The sequence below is a fragment of the Morone saxatilis genome, unplaced genomic scaffold, assembly GCF_004916995.1.
Source record: "Morone saxatilis isolate NCDOM2014 unplaced genomic scaffold, NCSU_SB_2.0 Contig4, whole genome shotgun sequence".
In the NCBI taxonomy this organism is placed as follows: domain Eukaryota; kingdom Metazoa; phylum Chordata; class Actinopteri; family Moronidae; genus Morone; species Morone saxatilis.
The window spans coordinates 17,174,370-17,193,321 of NW_023339984.1; the positions used below are offsets into that span (position 1 = coordinate 17,174,370).

At 35.8% G+C, this 18,952-nt stretch overlaps 1 protein-coding gene across 1 annotated transcript; it reads left to right on the plus strand.

Moving 5' to 3' along the window:
- The first annotated feature begins 2,849 nt into the window (after window positions 1-2,849).
- Window positions 2,850-18,118, plus strand: LOC118338256 (broad substrate specificity ATP-binding cassette transporter ABCG2-like). Its single transcript, XM_035675537.1, has 19 exons — window positions 2,850-3,057; window positions 5,370-5,451; window positions 5,540-5,670; window positions 8,872-8,931; window positions 9,056-9,170; window positions 9,639-9,791; window positions 9,916-10,073; window positions 10,849-10,951; window positions 11,449-11,497; window positions 11,591-11,689; window positions 11,776-11,880; window positions 12,907-13,052; window positions 13,773-13,855; window positions 14,168-14,257; window positions 15,269-15,393; window positions 16,078-16,232; window positions 16,351-16,440; window positions 17,095-17,171; window positions 17,764-18,118. Exons 2-19 carry the CDS (start codon window positions 5,395-5,397, stop codon window positions 17,909-17,911), a joined length of 1,944 nt encoding a protein of 647 aa, XP_035531430.1. The 5' UTR covers window positions 2,850-3,057; window positions 5,370-5,394; the 3' UTR covers window positions 17,912-18,118.
- The last annotated feature ends 834 nt before the right edge of the window (window positions 18,119-18,952 follow it).

Genomic DNA, 18,952 nt, shown 5'->3' on the forward strand with positions numbered 1-18,952 from the left:
ACACACACACACAGGTTAAATGGAGTGTGTGCGTACATGTTTTAGTGAATGCTGCTGCCGCATTAGTTGTACAGATTTATTACAAGTATCGATTGAGCATGGACGTCCAACATCACACGCACGAGGCAAAATACTGAGTCAACAATACACTGAAAAATGACTGTTTATATCCACAGCACTTCACACCCATAAATTATGAACTATCGACTTTGCAGCTGGGCGCACACACACACACAGAAACATGGGCAGACAGACACACACAGTGCAGCATGCAAACGCACCGTGAACACCTGCCACAACAAAGAGCTACCTGCTACCAAACACAAAGACACATCCAGACACACCACCCATATGACATAAAGCACTCACACACAGACACACTCTGCAGCTAGTACATTGCTGCACTCTATCATCTGATTAAAAGAACAAAAAAATTTCATTATTTGTTGTCCAGAGTGGACCATTTGCACCACAAAGCTGCACTATTTATAACAACACGTAGCTTGGCAAGCAAACAAATACACAAAACCAATGGATCAGACAGGTTGTGGCTTACCTCCACCTCCGCCAAGCAGAGTCTTGTTGGCTGAAAGAGACAAGAAAGAAGAAATGTTTATGAAAGAAACATCCCTAAAAACATCTCAAGTAGAGGTGGAACAAGTAATCAAGTAATATGGCAGTATGGCTGTATAATATTCTCTGGTCCCAGCATCTCAGATCTTGCTTTACATTAGTTTAAATTCAAAATCTGTGGGTCCAATGAAACAAGGCATTAGAAGACGTCATATGGGCTCTGAGAACTTGTGATCTGCATTAATTCACAGATTGTATGTAAATAATCAACAGAGCAGTCAATAAATAAAAGAAAATATTAGTTGCAACCTTAACATTAGTAGTTTTGGTTCTCAATACATCCACTCTGTGTAAATAATTATTCAAGTCAAAAATAACAAACATATATAATAATATATAATTGTAAATATAAATGTTTGGACTATTGGTCAAACAGAACAACTCATTTGAAGCCCTTATTTGGACTCTTAGAACTTGTGATCATTTAAGACTTTTTTTAATTGAATAAATAATCAACAGATGAATCAATTGTTAGTTGCAGTCAACGTAACAACTAACAGAAAATGCAACATTGACCTATACTGAATTCAAGGTTACATCGGTAGTGCTTTGTTTGCAACAGAGATATCACTATTTCTCTTCTTCTAATCAGTGTAAAACCCACCTTTGTGATCATAGAGATTGAGCTCTGCACTACCTTTCACACAGTACTAAAAAACACCTCATGACTGCATTTATTAACAGTTGAGGTCAGAACATTTCTTCATTTGCACTGTTGTGTGTGTGGGATACGGATCTCCTAAGACTTGATAAAGGTTTATATCTAATTGGATGAACTTCTGTGTACTAAAATAACTTGAGGCTTTTGCTTGGGGGAGAAATGCATCTCCACATTTGTCCTTCAAAACATAATTTGTTATTGGTGTCAGCATTTCTCAACAAGAGTGGTTCTCAATCCAAGTCCTCTGGGCTCTCAGTGCTGCTGGTTTTTCCAACCAGCGAGTTAATTGCACTCACCTGGCATTGCAGGTGTAACTCAGTCCCTGATTAGATGGATAGAATAAGAACCAGCAGGCTCTGAGTCCCGTCAATAAGGACCGAGAAGCGCTGCACAGTTTCACTGCCTGCAAAGCTAATGAATAAACTCATGCTGAGCCTATAGTCCAAAGGAAAATAAACAACTCTGTAAGAAGAAACAAGCCAGCAATATGGTTCAATTTGTCTTTCAATTATGAAAAAAGTCAATCATAGAGCCCCTTTCCACCCGGATAACAAGAAGGTGACTGTAGTTTCAATAAAATAACAATATAAGGAGATCTTTTTCCAGCAAGGCAAGTAGAGAATTAGTGCTGCTAGCCTGGCTGACCAGTGAGTCCCAAATCATTACCTTCCCCACTTAAATCAAGTCACTGCACATGTTTTGAAGGGTAACTTGGCAACTCTAGCCATTTCTTCGCTGGTTTTCACTTTTGTCATCGCATGTTTTCTCAACGAGCTCCCCCTACAGCTCTGGGACGTGTATTTCACAACACGTCGTAAAAAAAACTCACTTGCGGCACCCTCCTCCCCCTTTCTATCTTTTACCGCTGCTGATGTGCCTTTTTTCGGCGGGCAACTTTTTCGTGTGGAGCAATATTACCGAGGTGGGTAATACATTATACCATAACGTTATTGAGGGCGGCGTGTGCGTTTATGTGGAATTGCCGTAAAGCCGTTCGTCTTTCTCGCTCGTTCCGCTTCTCGCGATACTACCAAAGAAAAACCAAACTACTACAAATGATTTTAAACGGGTTTATTAAGCTGAAAAAGTGCCAAGTTCCCTTTAATATGGGGCTTATGGAGGTTGACTCACTGCTGGAGCTAGTGGCCGATAGAGGAACTACAGGTTGTTTTTGTTACCTCTTTTTTGGCTTCATTTGCACAAAGGTTTGCCGCCAGACTCCTACAAGTAACTTTAATTTAGTATTGATTCTGGCAGCCCCTGTGGACAACAAGGAGTTCGGTCTAGACCTGCTCAATTTGAAAAGTATCCTGAGATAACTTCTGTTATGAATTGGCGCTATACAAATAAAATTGAATTGAACAGCTGTAGTGTTTCCACCGCCTCGTTTCATTGATTTCAAGGGGAATCCGACTGAATTCAACGTTAATAATAACTATATATGTTCTCACTGTTTAGGTCATATAGAGGCTTCAGTATTACATTCAGACTGTTTCATACCTCCTTAAAGGGGAGGTTCTTCTAACATCTGTATTTCAGTGCTTCTTCCCACCCCTGTAGGAGTCAGAGTGACACACTCCCGTTCTGCCCTTCTCCCTACTTCTCTTATCATAGCCTTCAGTCATAAAACAGGGCTTTAAAACACACTGAACACACTGCTCTCACACACACACACGGATCGATCTCTGCAGTCAGTCAGCGTCCTGTGGTTTGGATGTCCGTCAGCAGCCATAACTCACAGGGATTTTGTCTGGCTTCAGCAGGTGAGCGATGAACTCTAAAATGTGCTCTTGTCCTCATTTGAATCTTTGTACAAAGGTAAATGTGAGGTCTGCACACTTGGTTTTGTTTGTTGAACTTGAAATAAGTTGTTAAAACTTAAGTTTAGCTGCTTCTGTGTTAGTCAGAGAGATTCATGAGGTGGTGAAAGGCCAGATGTCACCACTAAGTATATTTACTGTTATACAGTTTGAGGTATTTTTTTACTTTACGTAAGCTTTTCCAGTTCGTGGTGCTTTGTATTTTTTACTCCACTGCCTTTATCTGACCTCTGTAGCTGCTGGTTAAATTTGTCAGATTAACATTTTACATTGAAAAAAACAATCTTAAAACATAAAATAGAAAAATATAGAAAAATAAAAATTAATATTCTGCCAAAATAATAGAAAATAACTGACTCGTAAAACCTTTATTTTACATTTTTTTTTGGCTTTTTAATGTTTAAATAAAAAAATATTTACACTGTAAAACCAATGCAATGAACTCTAAATACAGGCAAACACTGCTATAATACGAATAATCAGGTTTAAAATTTGAGTGCTGTTATTATTTGATTTCTTATTTTTATCAGAATTTTAAAAGTTCTAGAACTGTAATAAAAGTCATTATCTGTGAAATTACAGTAATTATTGATGTTTTGTGTGATTAAAACGGTATTTTGACAGTTTACCAATGCTTATACACAGATAAACAATATTTATTCAACGTTTCAAACTTTTATACAAGCTTCTTTTTATTGATACAATTCTTCACAGATATTTACCTTTCATTTACTAGATTGAACTGACAGATATCTTAATAATTATCAAAATTTTCACAACACAAACGATGGTTTGATGGTTGAAGCGTAAATGCAAACAGGAGTAAAAAGCTAACGGTAGACTACTACACCAAACGGTTGCATGACTTTAGCGTAAACACCAATAAACTTCCAACCTGTAATTAAATTTTCATGTTGTAAAGTTTGAGTTAGAATAGTTTGCAGGAGCACGAGCACAAACACAACGAAGCTGTAAAGGCGGACTAATGACTAGATAAGTTTCCATGTTTTAATGTCACCAACAACCTGTGTAGCGTCATTTAACCAATTGTTAGCAACTGCCTTTTTTAATAAAAGCTTCAAAATTCACAGGTTGGGGTATTTACTGATTATATATATTAATATTATATGTGTTAAGCTTGTATCAACTACAGACCTTATTTTAGGAATCTCACCAAAAGCTCATTGGCTTCGAGGAGAAGGAACTGGAAGTGCAAAAATGCTTACTCATTTCCTGATTTTAGGACTCATTGCTATTGTTGGGTCAGCAAAATCTTTGACTTCTTTTGCTCTGTTTATATTTTGTCATCCAACAATGTTGCCAACAACAACGGCCGATTGTTGTTGGAAATGCTATCTGAACGTGGACAACAAGTTTGGCTGAAGTAAACGTCCGCAAATCGATGTGTTTGTATTTTTCTTACAAAAGTAGTTAGCTAATATTAAACTACTTGGCTTTGTAAACCGTGTTTTCTTTAGGTATAAGCTTGTTATCTGGGTATCCTAACGTTAGCAGGTTATGTTTAAAGAAACAAACATGTCGTGTAATCCATTTGTTACAACTCTCCAACGCCATCTCGAACAACAACAAGTTGCTGAAATATTATACTTCCACAAATCTAAAAAAGATGCTTAAACTCTGAAATAGCATCCAGGACCAGCTAGCACATACTGGATGTGTTTGTGTTTTTCTAACAAAGACCCTCAAAATAATGTAGGTATGCTAACTTTAGAAGGTTATGTTTAAACAGACAAACATGCAGTTTAATCCAATTTGTGCTTGCTTTTTTTGGTTTTGGAAAAGCGATATACAACCCTTCAAACTATTTTTGCGATGTACTAATTAGTTTTTGCCAAAAAGTCTTTTAAAAGAAACATGATTTGCTAGCTAGATTATCTGAATGCTAGCTCCAATAGCAGGTTTCGTGTGGTTCCCGTTACTCTTATTGAAGCTTTTATAGCTCTTTGTTATTTTTAAGAGGCTTTTCATAGTCAATACTCACTGTTGACTTGCTAGTAACCAAATTACAGTTAATTTAAGACTATTATTAAGTAATAGTTAAGTATAGTTGTAGGTTATAGAGATAATAGCCTACATAACAATACAAACCCTTCTGGGCTGCATTACTTTAAACTCTTAAACATCTACTAAAAAACCTAATTTGCTTTTACTTTATGGGGGATCAAACTTTATTCATAAGAAATTTAAGGATGTAATATTTATGCATTTAGGTGTTAATTACATCATCAAATCAGTGTTTCAGGAGGAGAGAGGTAGAGGATGTCGGAGAGTCGAGGGACAAAGGCGTTCGGGCTGAATGGAGCCTCAAAACACCAGGTACCTTCCTTCCCTGCTTATTGATGCTACTTATGCTAATATATGTTCGTGTAACTTTTTTTAAAAAGATGAATAAACTGTTTTCCAGTCGGCAGGTTCGGGCCAACAGCAACGGGGCGCCACCGTTAGCTTTCACAACATCCACTACAAAGTGACACAGGGACGAGGCTGTCTGTGTCTGAAGAAGGGTATGACCAAAAATATCCTCATCGATCTCAAGTGAGTCTAAAACTACGACCACCAAACAGCCTTTTTTAAAATAAGCTTCAATAAACAATAATATATATACTAAGCTAAGTCCTCAGAACGACTACAAGCACTGGAAAAAATATGGACCTTCCTTAAAACAGCCGCTTTTTGAATGGAGTATGGTTTGACGATGTGGAGCAGAGGCTATCTTAACCTCAATAATTCACATAAACTGAGCTGACCTACTGTCTAATAATGAACCTTGTAACATAGGAAGTGGACGGTCAAACATTAACGAATAAAACAGAAGAATAAAGAGTCTGAACGACTCCAGATGTCAGAAATATGAGATTCAATAAGGTAGTTGTATGTCAGGTTGGATTTACTCTGCACCACATACAAAACCATACTGCCAGTTTTCCCACGGGTCCTGGAAAACCTGGATATTTAGAGACTTGTTTTCATGGAAACATCTGGAAATTGATTAAAATAAAATCAGGAAATGAGCTAACGGAGTATCCTGTGAACGCACAAAAGGAGAAATAAAACTGGGAAGAAGTGTAAACTAGTTGGTGTATCTGTAAATTATACGACCAGTTGTGAGGAAGTGTTGTTCCATATTGTGAAGAAAACTGGAAAAAGGCCTGGAAAGATCCTGGAAAATGATCTTTTAATTAAGAGTGGGAACCCTGTACGGCTGATTCCATTAAATTTATTGACTATGTGCAGTTATTGTGTGTTTGTTTGTCTACGTGCCGACGGGACTCAAACCTGGGAGGCAAACGTGACACCATCAAGGCGCTCCTGGATCAAACACACACACACACATTTGGATGCAAAGGAAGGAAGTTTGCTTTGTCAAGAAACTCAGGTTCCCACTTTCCCTCACAAACAATGACTCTGAGCTTAAACCAACAAACAGTCGCAGCGGCAGGATGCTGAGCTGCCTCTAGACCTTTCAACCGCTCTTACTGAGAAAGTTCAGGGTGTTACATTCACAGAAACATGTTGACCTGAAGAAATCAGGTAAAGCTTTGGTCCAGATGGAAATATCTCATCAATGTATTTAATATTTAGTGAATCGAGACATGAATGACAGTGGTCCGACAGATTTTTAGCCACTCTAGTTTCCATGAAAGTCGAACCCCTGCTGGGACGAAAAATAGCAATATATGGCAAAACTAATCCAACGGTTAAAGGAAAACTGTAGTTAATGCAGCCTTTTTGACAGATTTTCCCAGTCGACTAGTCGTTGCACGTTGATAATATTAATTATATTAATTATAAAACTATTTTAATATAATTTAATAGCTGCCTGTTAAAGGATAAAAAGCACTAATGAACCTGAATGTGTCAGCTCATTAGCAGTTGAGATAAAAGGTCCGTACTGAAACAATCCGTTTTATATCCGACTTATGAAAATTGGGTTGACTAAGACTCTGCAACTGATTTTTCTTTATTACAGCCTTCAGAGTTTGTTATTGAGGTCATAGACTTGTGTTTGATTTATTCCTTAAACGAATTATTTGTTTTTATGTTTGTCCATCTCTTCCAAATCTAAAAACTTCTGATTATTCAAGGAAGACGTGATTTCCTCCATATCAGAGCTCACCAAAAGGTCATATAGTTCAATCTGACTCACTCTTGGAGACCTTTTTTAAAAGTATTTTATAATGTTTCTGTTATGAAAATGACCAAAGTCTGTGATTATGTGTGTATGTTATGAAAAATGCAGTCGGTCAAAGTGCAGAGTGTGTGTAGGGTTTATAGAGGGTGGTATCTGTGGTATTTTATTGTTCAGTGTGTGTAATCATTCACCAGCCTCACTCAAAGTCGAAGGTTGGTTCAGTCTGAGCAGCAAGTTCGGAGCGTTTACTGCGTTAGTTAGTTAGTAAGTTAGTAGTCCTGACAGCTTGTTTTTTCAACCCACAGTTTATTAAAATTCTATTTTTAACTTAATTTATAATTGTAAATAGAAGAATTTAACTTTAAGATTTGAGAGATGAAACACGGCAGCTTCTCTGGACTCAGTTTTTATCTTTTAACTCAGCTTTTAGTAGCTTTTTGAAGGTTTATTTATTATATAACAGTATATTTTAAGTATATCTGAAGCTGTTACTTAGTGTCATACCAGACAGCAACTTTACAGCAGACTGTTATCACGAGGAGGCAGGAAATTAAACATTAGTTTTGGATAATGTAGGTTAAATATGAGGAGGAAGGGGAACTTATCAGCATATTATTATAACTCAGCATCAAGACTGTGAGTTCCTCAGAATTAGGAATTATTAAACATGAAATGAGTAAAAGGAAGGAAGTGGTTTCTACAAATACAAAGTGAACACAAAACTGCTGCATCATAGTTTCAGTGGTGAAAATACACCACAGTCATGTTTTATGAGACTTGCTGACTAATGATCTGAGAGGGGAAGTCTTGCATCAGAAATTAAACACATAAAAAGTGTCTTCCTAAAGAGTGTAAAATATATACACTGTCGACCGCCTTAAACAGTTTAAGTTTATCAACTCAAGAAATTTAAAGCAGAAAAAATACTAACTTAACACACTTTAAAATGTTACCACTTATTACATTACCTGTTAAAACAGCAGACGTACAATAAAAACAATTAAAATTAAATCAATCAAAGTGGATAATCTAAAAATTTTAATAGTCTGCTGGTTTTCTGTGTCACTAACATCAAATCTTTACACTTTAAACACTAAAAATGGATGCAATGATGATTTTACCTGAGAATTATAGCAATTTTGTAATTATATAGAACATGAGATATACAGAAAATGAGTCAATGGAACAAACTGGAATTTAATCAACAACTTTATTAAGATATCCGTCAGGTTTTCCAGTGTAAACATTAGAACAGTAAAACCATCATGAACATTAAATGAGGCAAAGTTAAATTGCAGTGTCATGGTTGCTGGTGAATTTGCTGAGTAAAGCTAGAGAGGAACTCCCAACCTTGAGTCAGCAAAAACACAAAAAAGATGAATGAACTATTGCGACACAGCTGAACCGTCAGTTTGGGAAAAACCTCTTTCAGTTCCTCAGAAATTTGACACGTAAGTTCACCAACAGTCACACAGACACAGAACTGAAACTGCAGCGTCATGTTAAGTTACTAATATCTTCATCTAATATTCATCTGGTTTTTGTGTGTTGGATTTAGTTTTATACATAAACATAATAAAAACTTTCCCCTTTCTCGTTCTCAGTGGGATCATGAAGCCGGGTCTGAACGCCATCATGGGAGCGACAGGAAGCGGAAAGTCATCGTGAGTGTATTTGTAGAGACAGAAGAAGTAACACAAACACTTCCTGCTGTCCAGAGTGTCTGACGAATACATAAAGTTGTTTAATTCTCAGTGTTAATTATCATTAGGGGTGTTTGTCGCTCAGGTTCTTGGATGTTCTGGCTGCCAGGAAGGACCCGACGGGCCTGTCGGGGGAGGTTCTGATTGATGGAGCTCCTCAGCCCGCGAACTTCAAGTGTCTGTCTGGATATGTGGTGCAGGTGGGTGAGACAGATGGGTGAGACAGACAGGAAGTCAGAGCTTAGACGCCAATGACTCCGCGACAGGAGCCAATAAGAAGGGCTTTGATTTCTCCAGGAAAGGAGTGAACGCAACAATAAGAGCGGCTTCTTACGCCAAGTTTCAGTCACATTGAACTGTTAGAAATACCTCAAAAGCAGCTGGTTAATGATGGTTTCTGCTCCAATAAGTTTGTTTTTGTGTTTTTTACATTATTTTAATATTTTTTTTGTGCTTTTTTTTAAATGTTATTCTAAGTTTGTTTTTTTTGTTTTTTAATTATTCAAATTTAGTTTTCGTGTTTTTTACGCTATTTTATCTTTTTTGCTTTTTAAACGTTATTTTATTTTTTATGTCTTTTTTTAAATGTTATTAGTTTTTTTTTTTTTTGTTTAAGTTTGCAGCTGTTTTGGTGTTTTAGTGTTTTAACGACGGTTTCTCTTCTGCAGGACGACGTGGTGATGGGAACTCTGACGGTCAGAGAGAACTTCAGCTTCTCTGCGGCGCTGCGTCTGCCGACGTCCATCGCTCAGGAGGAGAAAGACCAGAAAGTCAACAAGCTGATCCAGGAGCTGGGACTGGGCCGGGTGGCCGACTCCAAGGTGAGGAGGAAGGGAGGAAGACAGAGGGAGGGATGAAAAAGCTTCACAGCAAAGAAAAGAGGGGAGTGACAAGAAAGAGGGGGAAAGAGAGAGTAAGGAGAAAGAAATCTGTGTGTGTGTTCAGGTGGGCACTCAGCTGATTCGTGGGATCTCCGGTGGTGAGAGGAAGAGGACGAACATTGGCATGGAGCTGATCATCGACCCGTCCGTCCTCTTCCTGGACGAACCCACCACAGGCCTCGACGCCAGCACCGCCAACTCAGTGCTGCTGCTGCTCAAGAGGTACACACACGCTCAACACTTCCTGTATTAATTTCAAATAAAAAGCCCTCCAGGTTTTTCAATAGACAGAATCAGTTCATTTTGTAACAAGGCTTTTATTGTGAAACATTTACAGGACGTTGTTCTGGAACATTCAGTCACTTGTTTTGTGATGTTTTCATTAAGGTTCTTCAAATGTAGCTTCTGCCATCTTGTGGCAACTGTTACCACATACATACAGTTTAACACTGAAATCAGACATTTTGGTTGAGTAACCCAGAAAGTGTTAAAATAGCATTAATATATTCTTTAATTTGTTAACCTGACAGAAATGTAGATTATTTTTAGATTTTATTTTATTTTTTTCACATTATTCTGGTGGCTTAATAATTTAATTATTACTCTTAATTGGTATTATATTGTTTTTTTTTAAATTAGTTACTGTTGCTTTTCTTGCCTACATAAAGCTGAATTGCCTAAAATTGCCTACGAGGGTCCAGGATAATATATCAAACCTATAAGTTGATATGAGTATTAGTTTTAATGATTTCAGCTTTGTTTCTGAGAAATAATGTTTTTTTTCTCTAAATACTACAATACCCATGAACCTCGGCTGCTGTTGCTGTATTTGATGGATTAATCTAACATGGACTCAGACATGACGAGATTTAATGTTGTTTAAACTTTAGCTGCTGATGCAGGAAGTTCAACTGTTGTCAGATGTTTCTGTTCAAACTGTGTTTGTCCCTGAATGTCGCCTTTAAGTTGAATCCACGTTTGTTTTTTGTTTCTTCAGGATGGCAAACAACGGTCGTACCATCATCCTGTCCATCCACCAGCCTCGATACTCCATCTACCGCCTGTTCGACAGCCTCACGCTGCTGGTCAACGGCAAACAGGTCGCTCATCACAACCTGCTTAATGTTTACATCTTTCCTTTATTTCTTCTTTATTTCTTTACTTTCTACCTTTCGTTCAATCTTTTCCTTTATTTCTAATTTTTCTTTCTCGATTCTTTTTCTGTTTTTTGTAGCTGTTTCTTCTTTGTCTTTAAATGTTTTTTTCATTTTTGTCACGATTTTTTTTTTTACTCCTTTTATAACTCTTGTCTATTTTTTTTTGTTTTTGTCCCTCTTTCTTTTGTTGCCCTTTTTGTTGCTCTATTATTCTTTATAGTCACACTTCTTTTTTGTTGCACTTCATCACCATTTTTGGTCAGTACAATTTTTTTGTTGTGCTTTCTTTTCTTATTCTTGCTGTCTTTCTGTCTTTTCTGTAACTCTCCTGTTGTTCTTTCTTTTGTTAACTTTTTAAGTCTATCTGCTGGGGTTATATTTAATGTTGTGTATGGACTTTATTAATATAGAACTAAACTAACTATAACTAAAATGATCAGGTTTACCATGGTCCGGCACCGAGAGCTCTGGAGTATTTCTCAGACATTGGTAGGAACACAACATTTACTTGAATCCAATATTATAACACAACCTGATGCAAAGGTGATGATTGTCAATCAGTGTGCAATTAAATTTTCCCAGGATACACCTGTGAGCCCCACAACAACCCCGCTGACTTCTTCCTGGACATCATTAACGGAGACTCAACTGCGGTTGCCCTCAACAGCTTGGACAGCGAAGGTGTGAATGTTTGGGTCAGATTTTAATCCAACAGGGACCATATCGATTTGAAACGGAACGATCCTCAATGTCTCTCTTCCCTCCAGACCCAGATTCAGACTCTGTGTCGTTATCCAGACAGGGGATTGAGGACAAACTCGTAGAAGAATACAGAAACTGCCACTACTACAAACAGACCAAAGCAGAGCTTGGTAGGTAACAAAAAGGTCACAGGGTCGATCTCGTTATCTGTATTTGAGTGTCTAAACTCCAAAATCTGCTTCATCAAACTGACCGTCAGTCCTTTTTGAGAAAAACTGCAAATGTTTAGTCTTTTGGTTGATGTTTGTGTGTTTCCAACAGAATGATTAGAAATATTCATGCATTTTATTTGCCGATGATACTATTTTGTTCTGGTAATAATTTTAAAAGAACTTTTCGAAACTGTGACTGAAGTTTGGTGAGATTAAATTAATTGTTTTTGGGAGTCATTCAACACAAAATAAACTCATAATAAATGAAGATGAAATAACATTTCAAGGTGTAAATTACATCAGAGCAAAAATTTTAAAAAAAATTGAGACTAACTCATTATAGTCTCATTATATACCTTTAACGTGTAACCTTATAGTTCTTTATATAACGTACAGTGTGGAAGTCTGGGGAAATGCATACAAAACAAAACAGTTTTTTGTCTCTATTATCGATGGCAGACAGAAATTATATTTAAATTCAACTTGAAGACATATATTCACAAAGAAAACAGATTTAGTTTCGTTTATTTGCACAATAATACAAAGCAAAATACATATATAGAAAACAGAATTCAGAATCTGTCTGTTTCAGCAAAATAAAAATGTAGAAAATGCATTATTATTCAAGGTAAACAAAACAAACACAGCACAAACAATGTCTATATACACACTTTGAAATATTTTTGGTAGAGAAAAAAAAACCCAATATAAAGAGACACCATCAGTGTTAATTTATTAAGAAAAACACTTAAATGCTTCATTTCAAATGTTTAGAATTACTTTGCTTTTTGTGTCTTTATAATAAGTAACACTTAAGTTAGTTTTTATTATTATTATTATTATTATTATTATTATTTTTTTTAGGAGTTATGTACTCATACCTCCGTTTGAGAAACACTGATATATACATTCAAGGAAGCATCTCGCTGTAAAGTTTCAGGTTATATGAATTAAAAATAACCTTTTTCACCTCTCTCATAATAGAAAGCATAATTCAGGGTAAGCCGACAACCACCACCGCTCCCTCCAGAACCGTCACCTACAACACCAGCTTCCTGACACAGTTCAGATGGGTTCTCAAGAGGACGTTCCGCAACCTCATGTTAAACCCTCAGACCTCCATCGCTCAGGTAGGAATATCAAGCTGGCTTCAGTCTCCATCTTAAAACGTTCATAATGACTTCACATCAGTCTGATGTGTAACTTACATTTCAGGGCAGGGATGTGTAATGATTGTAGCAGTTTATAAAACAAGGTTTTAAAATCTGGAGTTTGTAAAGTTGAGTGTGTTGAACGAGTGTTTGGTACAAATAATGTACAAAAATCAAACATGTAAAATGTGTTTTAAATGCATTACTGAAACCAGAAAATGTGTCCCAAAATTGTCTTCTGACTGTGACAAATAAAATAACTTTTGTACAATTTGAATATAGTTTGAGCAGCATCTCGTGGCCATAAGAGAAACTGCAACTTTAAAGAGATAAAGCTTTTAGGGGAAAAAATATTTACTTTGTCAGTGAGTTAAATGAGAAAATAAAAACCATCCTCATCTTTATCTATTAAATATATAAAGCTACAGCCACCAACTCGTTAGCTTAGCTTAGCATAAATACTGTAAACGGGGTAACAGGTAGCCTGGCTCTGTCTGAATGTTACAAAATCTGCCTACCAGCAACTGTAAAGATCAACCAATTAACATGTATTTTATATAAATATGTAATTTGAATATATTATATATATTTAACAGACAGATCAACAGCGGTATTGATGTTCCCCAGATGTTCCCCAGAAAGCGAATTGGCATGCTTCCTAAAATGTGTAAATTGTATTATTGTTTTTATTGTGTTTAGGTAGCGGTGACCTTGTTCCTCGCTCTGGTTGTTGGAGCCATTTTCTTTGGTGTCAAGGAGGATCAAAGTGGAATGCAGAACAGGTATTTTATTTTGGATTATTTAAAGTTAACAGCATCTGTTGTAGTATTTATATCAGTAGCAGTGATATAACATAGCAGTGTAACAGTAGTGTTGTTGTTGTAGCAGTAAACTGGTAGAAGTCGGCTGGTAGATGCAGTCAAACTAATATTAGTAGAAGCAGAACTAAGAAACTTGGAATTCTGCGTTTTTTCACTATTTTCTGACATTTTATAGATGAAACAAATAAATAATATAAAAATAATAATGTTACAATATTCAGGTTGCATACTTTATGTATCAGTCTGTGTATTGATTGTTTTGTTTGTTTTCAGGTTTGGTGCGCTCTTCTTCATTGTCGTGAATCAGTGTTTCAGCTCGCTGTCATCTGCTGAACTCTTCATCTCAGAGAGGAAACTCTTCATGTGAGTTTGACATACAAATACCCACACTTGTGAGGACATCTGGACCAATTTTACTAAAACATTTTACTCACTTTACCCCCCACAATAATTAATTAATATTTTATTTTCAGTCTAAAGAAATGAGTGTGAAAAGATCAATATGGCTCATATTTTTGCACTGTAGTTAAATTTATTGATTATTGTTTTTTTTTTATTATTATTATTATTATTATTATTAACTTATTACTTATTATTTTGTTTATTATTTTATTATTATTATATTATTTAACTTAGCTTAGTGTAAAGACTGGAAACAGAGGGAAACGGCTGGCTTAGTTCTGTTCAAAGCTTGAAAATACGCCTCTAAAGCTGATTTCTTTACACCATTTATCTTATTTATTTAACTTGTATAAACAGAAACAAGAAAAAATAAACATATAAAAGAACAATTTATGGTTTTGGGGAAGTTATGTAATAGTTTCCTATTTTCAGTCTTTATGCTAAGGTAAGTTATAACCATATCCACCATAGACATTAAACACACAGCCAATGAATCAATCAGTCAAACTTTATTTACACCTTTAATACAGTTTAGTTCAGTTCGAAGTGCAGCGAAGACGATAATGAGAGTAAAAATGTAATAGTGTAAATTTAAAAATACAATTCAATCGATTTATAACGATTGTGTTTAATAAAAGTTAAATAAATTAAGAAAGCAGGTAGAAATAAAATTGATAATCGATAATATCGATCTTGGAAAGTTAGAAACAAATTATACATTTAAATGAAAATTTAAACCTTGTGGGGACCTGAATTTTGTCCCCAGATGGGAACTGAGTCCCCACAATGTGAGTAAACAAACACACATTTGACTGATTTATTTTTATATTTATTTGATTATTTCAACACAATACAATACAACAACCTACAGGACGAGAACAAACACAAACATATGAACTGACCTCTCAGAGTGTAGTTTGATTGATTTCTGTATTAATTAAATGTTTGTTGTGTTTTTCCGTCTCTCATCAGTCACGAGTATATCAGCGGTTACTACCGGGTGTCTGTGTACTTCCTGTCTAAGATCCTGTCTGACATCATCACGCTGCGGACCATCCCCGCCATCGTCTTCAGCTGCGTGGCGTACTTCATGATCGGTGGGTAGGACACACGCTATGTTGGGAGCTTTGTTTATATTTTATTTATTTACGACAGAAAATTAATCAGTAGCTATTTTAATAATCAACCAATAGTTATTTATCTTCAAAAATACCAACAATTCTCCAGTTTCAGATCCTAAAATGTTAGAAATAGCAGTTTTTTTCATAATTTTTCAATATATCCTTAATTAAGTATTTACTACATTTAAAGACTTTATGTTTCAATTTCAGTTTTAGTTCATTCTCAAGTGATTTTTAAAGTTTGGATTTGAATTTCTAATAAATATAAATAAATAAATAAAATAAAGTGTTTAATTCTTGTTGATCAGTTTTAGTTTTAGAGTATTTACAAAATTCACATTGTTTAAAAGTGTTAGAACCTTTAAATAATAATTATTCAAGTAACATATTGAACTTTATCAGTGTCTGAACTTATAGTTAGTGACACAATAAAAAACTACTGCTTTAAAACAGAAAAGCAACTTTCTGTTTTCTTTTGTTTAGTTGTTTGTTTAGTTAGTTAGTTTTAGTTGTTTTTATACTCTAAAAAGAGGGTTTTTTCAGCAGTAACGTTTTTGTTAGTGCTTCTTTACTTCCTCTAACTGTACTGTTAGCAAATAATAACTTTAGATTAATTGTTTGTGTGTGTGTGTGTGCGTGTGCGTGTGCGTGTGCGTGCAGGTCTGAAGCCGACGGCTGAGGCCTTCTTCCTCTTCATGTTCTCCGTGACTCTGGTCGCCTACACGGCCACCTCCATGGCTCTGGCCATCTCTGCTGACCAGACGGTGGTGGCCATCGCCAACATCTTCATGACCATCGCCTGCGTCTTCATGATGGTGACGCACACGCACACACACACGCACACACACACAACAGCACAAACACATTTAACCACTACTTACTACCTGACTACTGATTTTACCTGTAAACGTCTGTTTCTCTATTTTTCTGCAGATCTTTGCTGGTTTACTCGTGAATCTTCCCTCTATCGTCAACTGGCTTGCTTGGTTGAAATACTTGAGTATACCACGATATGGCCTCGCTGTACGTACAGACAGACACACACACACACACACACACATATTCAGTTCCTGTAGTTTATTATGTTCCTGTTTCTGTTCCTATGTGGTGTTCATACAACTTAAAATACTCGAAATAAGACACTGAATTTGATCTGTTTTTATTCAGTTTAGCCTTTCATACACTAATATACACTCTTACCCATAATTCTTTGCATTTAGGTTTTTTTTACTGTACAGTAGTTGATTTAGATTCTAATGGACGTGCTAAGAAAGTTAGAATAAAATAGAAATGGTTATTTAACCATTTAGTTCAATTTAATCCTGTTTATTATTCTTAATGTCTGCTGTGGAAACACTACCACTTTTGTCCACAGGGTGGTGCCAGAATCAACATAACACTCGTTGCTGTTTCAAGTATCATACAACTCCATCAATAATCAATATCAATAATGCAGTAAATTAAGTTAGAAGATTTTTAAGATTTAAAAAAATAAATCATGTTGGTCAATGTAAAAGAAAATAAAGTAACTGTTTAACTGAACAGTGAACACATTTTTATTTTCAATCTCAGGACACAAAGTAAGATTAAATACAAACATATAATAGACTTCTGTAAATTAAAATATGTGTTGTTGAAGTTGGTGGTTTGATGGTGATGATCTTTCTGTCTCTCCAGGCTCTGCAGGTTAACGAGTTCTCTGGGCTGAACTTCTGTCAGGGGTTAAACAGCAGCATTATCCCACCTGGACTTGTGTAAGAAACATTCACAACCAAATACACACATTTATATATTTATATATTTATAGTTGTTATAACTGGTTAAAAAGAAAGAAACAGGTGTTTCAGTTTGTCACATGCTGGACAACATCACACACTACATTCCAGAAGTCTCCTGTTATTATTCAGTTTGGTTTAAAACAAATTTTAAAAGTAATAAACAGTTGATTGATAATCAGAGTTGAGTTTGTCAACTAGTTACATCATATTATTATTATTATAATTGTTGTTTAATTAGTTGTTTGCTTGCTAGTTAAAATATTAGCAAGTTAGCTAGTCAGCTAGTCAGGAAGTTAGTAACTTAGTTTGTCAGTTTGTTGATCAGATGCTGTTAGTGAGCCTAGTAATTAGTTGGTTAGTAACTGACCTACTTAAAGTTGCCATTTTTCACGTTAAGTGGTTAGTTACATTAACCTGCTAGTTAATGTGTTTAAGTTTTAAATAATGTTTTAAGTTTAATAGTGAGCTTGTTGATTAGTTACATACACAACTATTTTCTTATTTCCATCTATGAATTATATCCGTTTTATTTGTGATAGTTACTGAGGAACCTTTGTATTGTTTCCAGTTGTACGGGGGAGGAGTTTCTGGAGGAGCAGGGGGTCGATTACTCCACCTGGGGCTTCTGGCAGAACCACGTAGCTCTGGGCGTCATGACCTTCTGCTTCCTCACCATTGCTTACCTCAAACTGCGCTTCATCAGGAAGTTCACCTAGACCTTCATCACCTTCATCATCATCATCACCACTGTCATTGTCATATAATCTATGAAGCAGATTATCAAAACTCAGGATTTATAATGTTGTTTAATCCCAACTAGGGTTAGTTTGTTTACTTTTACAGTTTGATTCTTGTGATAAAATATGAAACAGATCCTCTAACACTGATAGCTGTTTGTAAAATAAAATATTTTGTTGTTGTTATTGCAAAGTTATTCATTTGTAAGCACTCCACACTCACACAACACCAAAGCACTTCAGTGTCTTAAAGGTCTAGTGTGTAACATTTATAATCACCACCGTAGTTTCTCCTACGCGCCTGTAAGGGGACAGTGAGGTGAGGGCGTTGTAATCTGCAACTACACCGCTAGATGCCACTAAATGCTACACACTCGACCTTAAACTAATAATAAACTGTGATGTGATTTTTGCACTTTAATGTTCACAGCCAAAGAAGCAAGTTTTTTTTCACACAAACAATTTGCTTTCTGAATGTCAGTTCTTTTATTTTTTGATTTCTGACAGTTTTATAAATTTCTCACATCCGTGAAGTCAACATTTGATCAGAAACAAGCTCACTGACGAGCCCTGGTGATCAAAACCAGTTAATAAATTAAATTAATTAAATTAATTTAAACTCAAGTCGTGTTTTTTTTACTATACTGTTGTACAGATTGTAAAGTCTCTTGAGCCAAATTTGTGATACGTGATGTTGGACTTTATAAATAAAACTGACTGACTACATTTGCCTTCCGATAAAATTTAGCTATTTATTTCAGCTATTGGCTAGAATTTCAGGTTGAGTCCAAAAAGTTCTGAACAGATGTGGAAAAGAGTCAACAGCTGTGCTAACGTCACCATGCTAACATGCTTACAATGACAATGCTAACATGCTACTTAGCAGGTATAATGTTTACCATGTTTACTGTCTTAGTTTAGTTTGTTAGCACGCTAACATTTGCTAATTAGTGTTAAACTGAAAAAGTACAGCTGATGATGCTGATGGGAACATTAGCAGTGGAACAGGTGTTTAGTCCA

Excerpts from the sequence above, each read along its gene's own strand:
- LOC118338256 (XM_035675537.1), top strand. The coding sequence starts at position 5,395 with ATGTCGGAGAGTCGAGGGACAAAGGCGTTCGGGCTGAATGGAGCCTCA. Across the intron at positions 10,074-10,848 it reads GTGCTGCTGCTGCTCAAGAG|GATGGCAAACAACGGTCGTA; the intron begins GTACACACACGC and ends TTGTTTCTTCAG. Across the intron at positions 10,952-11,448 it reads TGCTGGTCAACGGCAAACAG|GTTTACCATGGTCCGGCACC; the intron begins GTCGCTCATCAC and ends TAAAATGATCAG.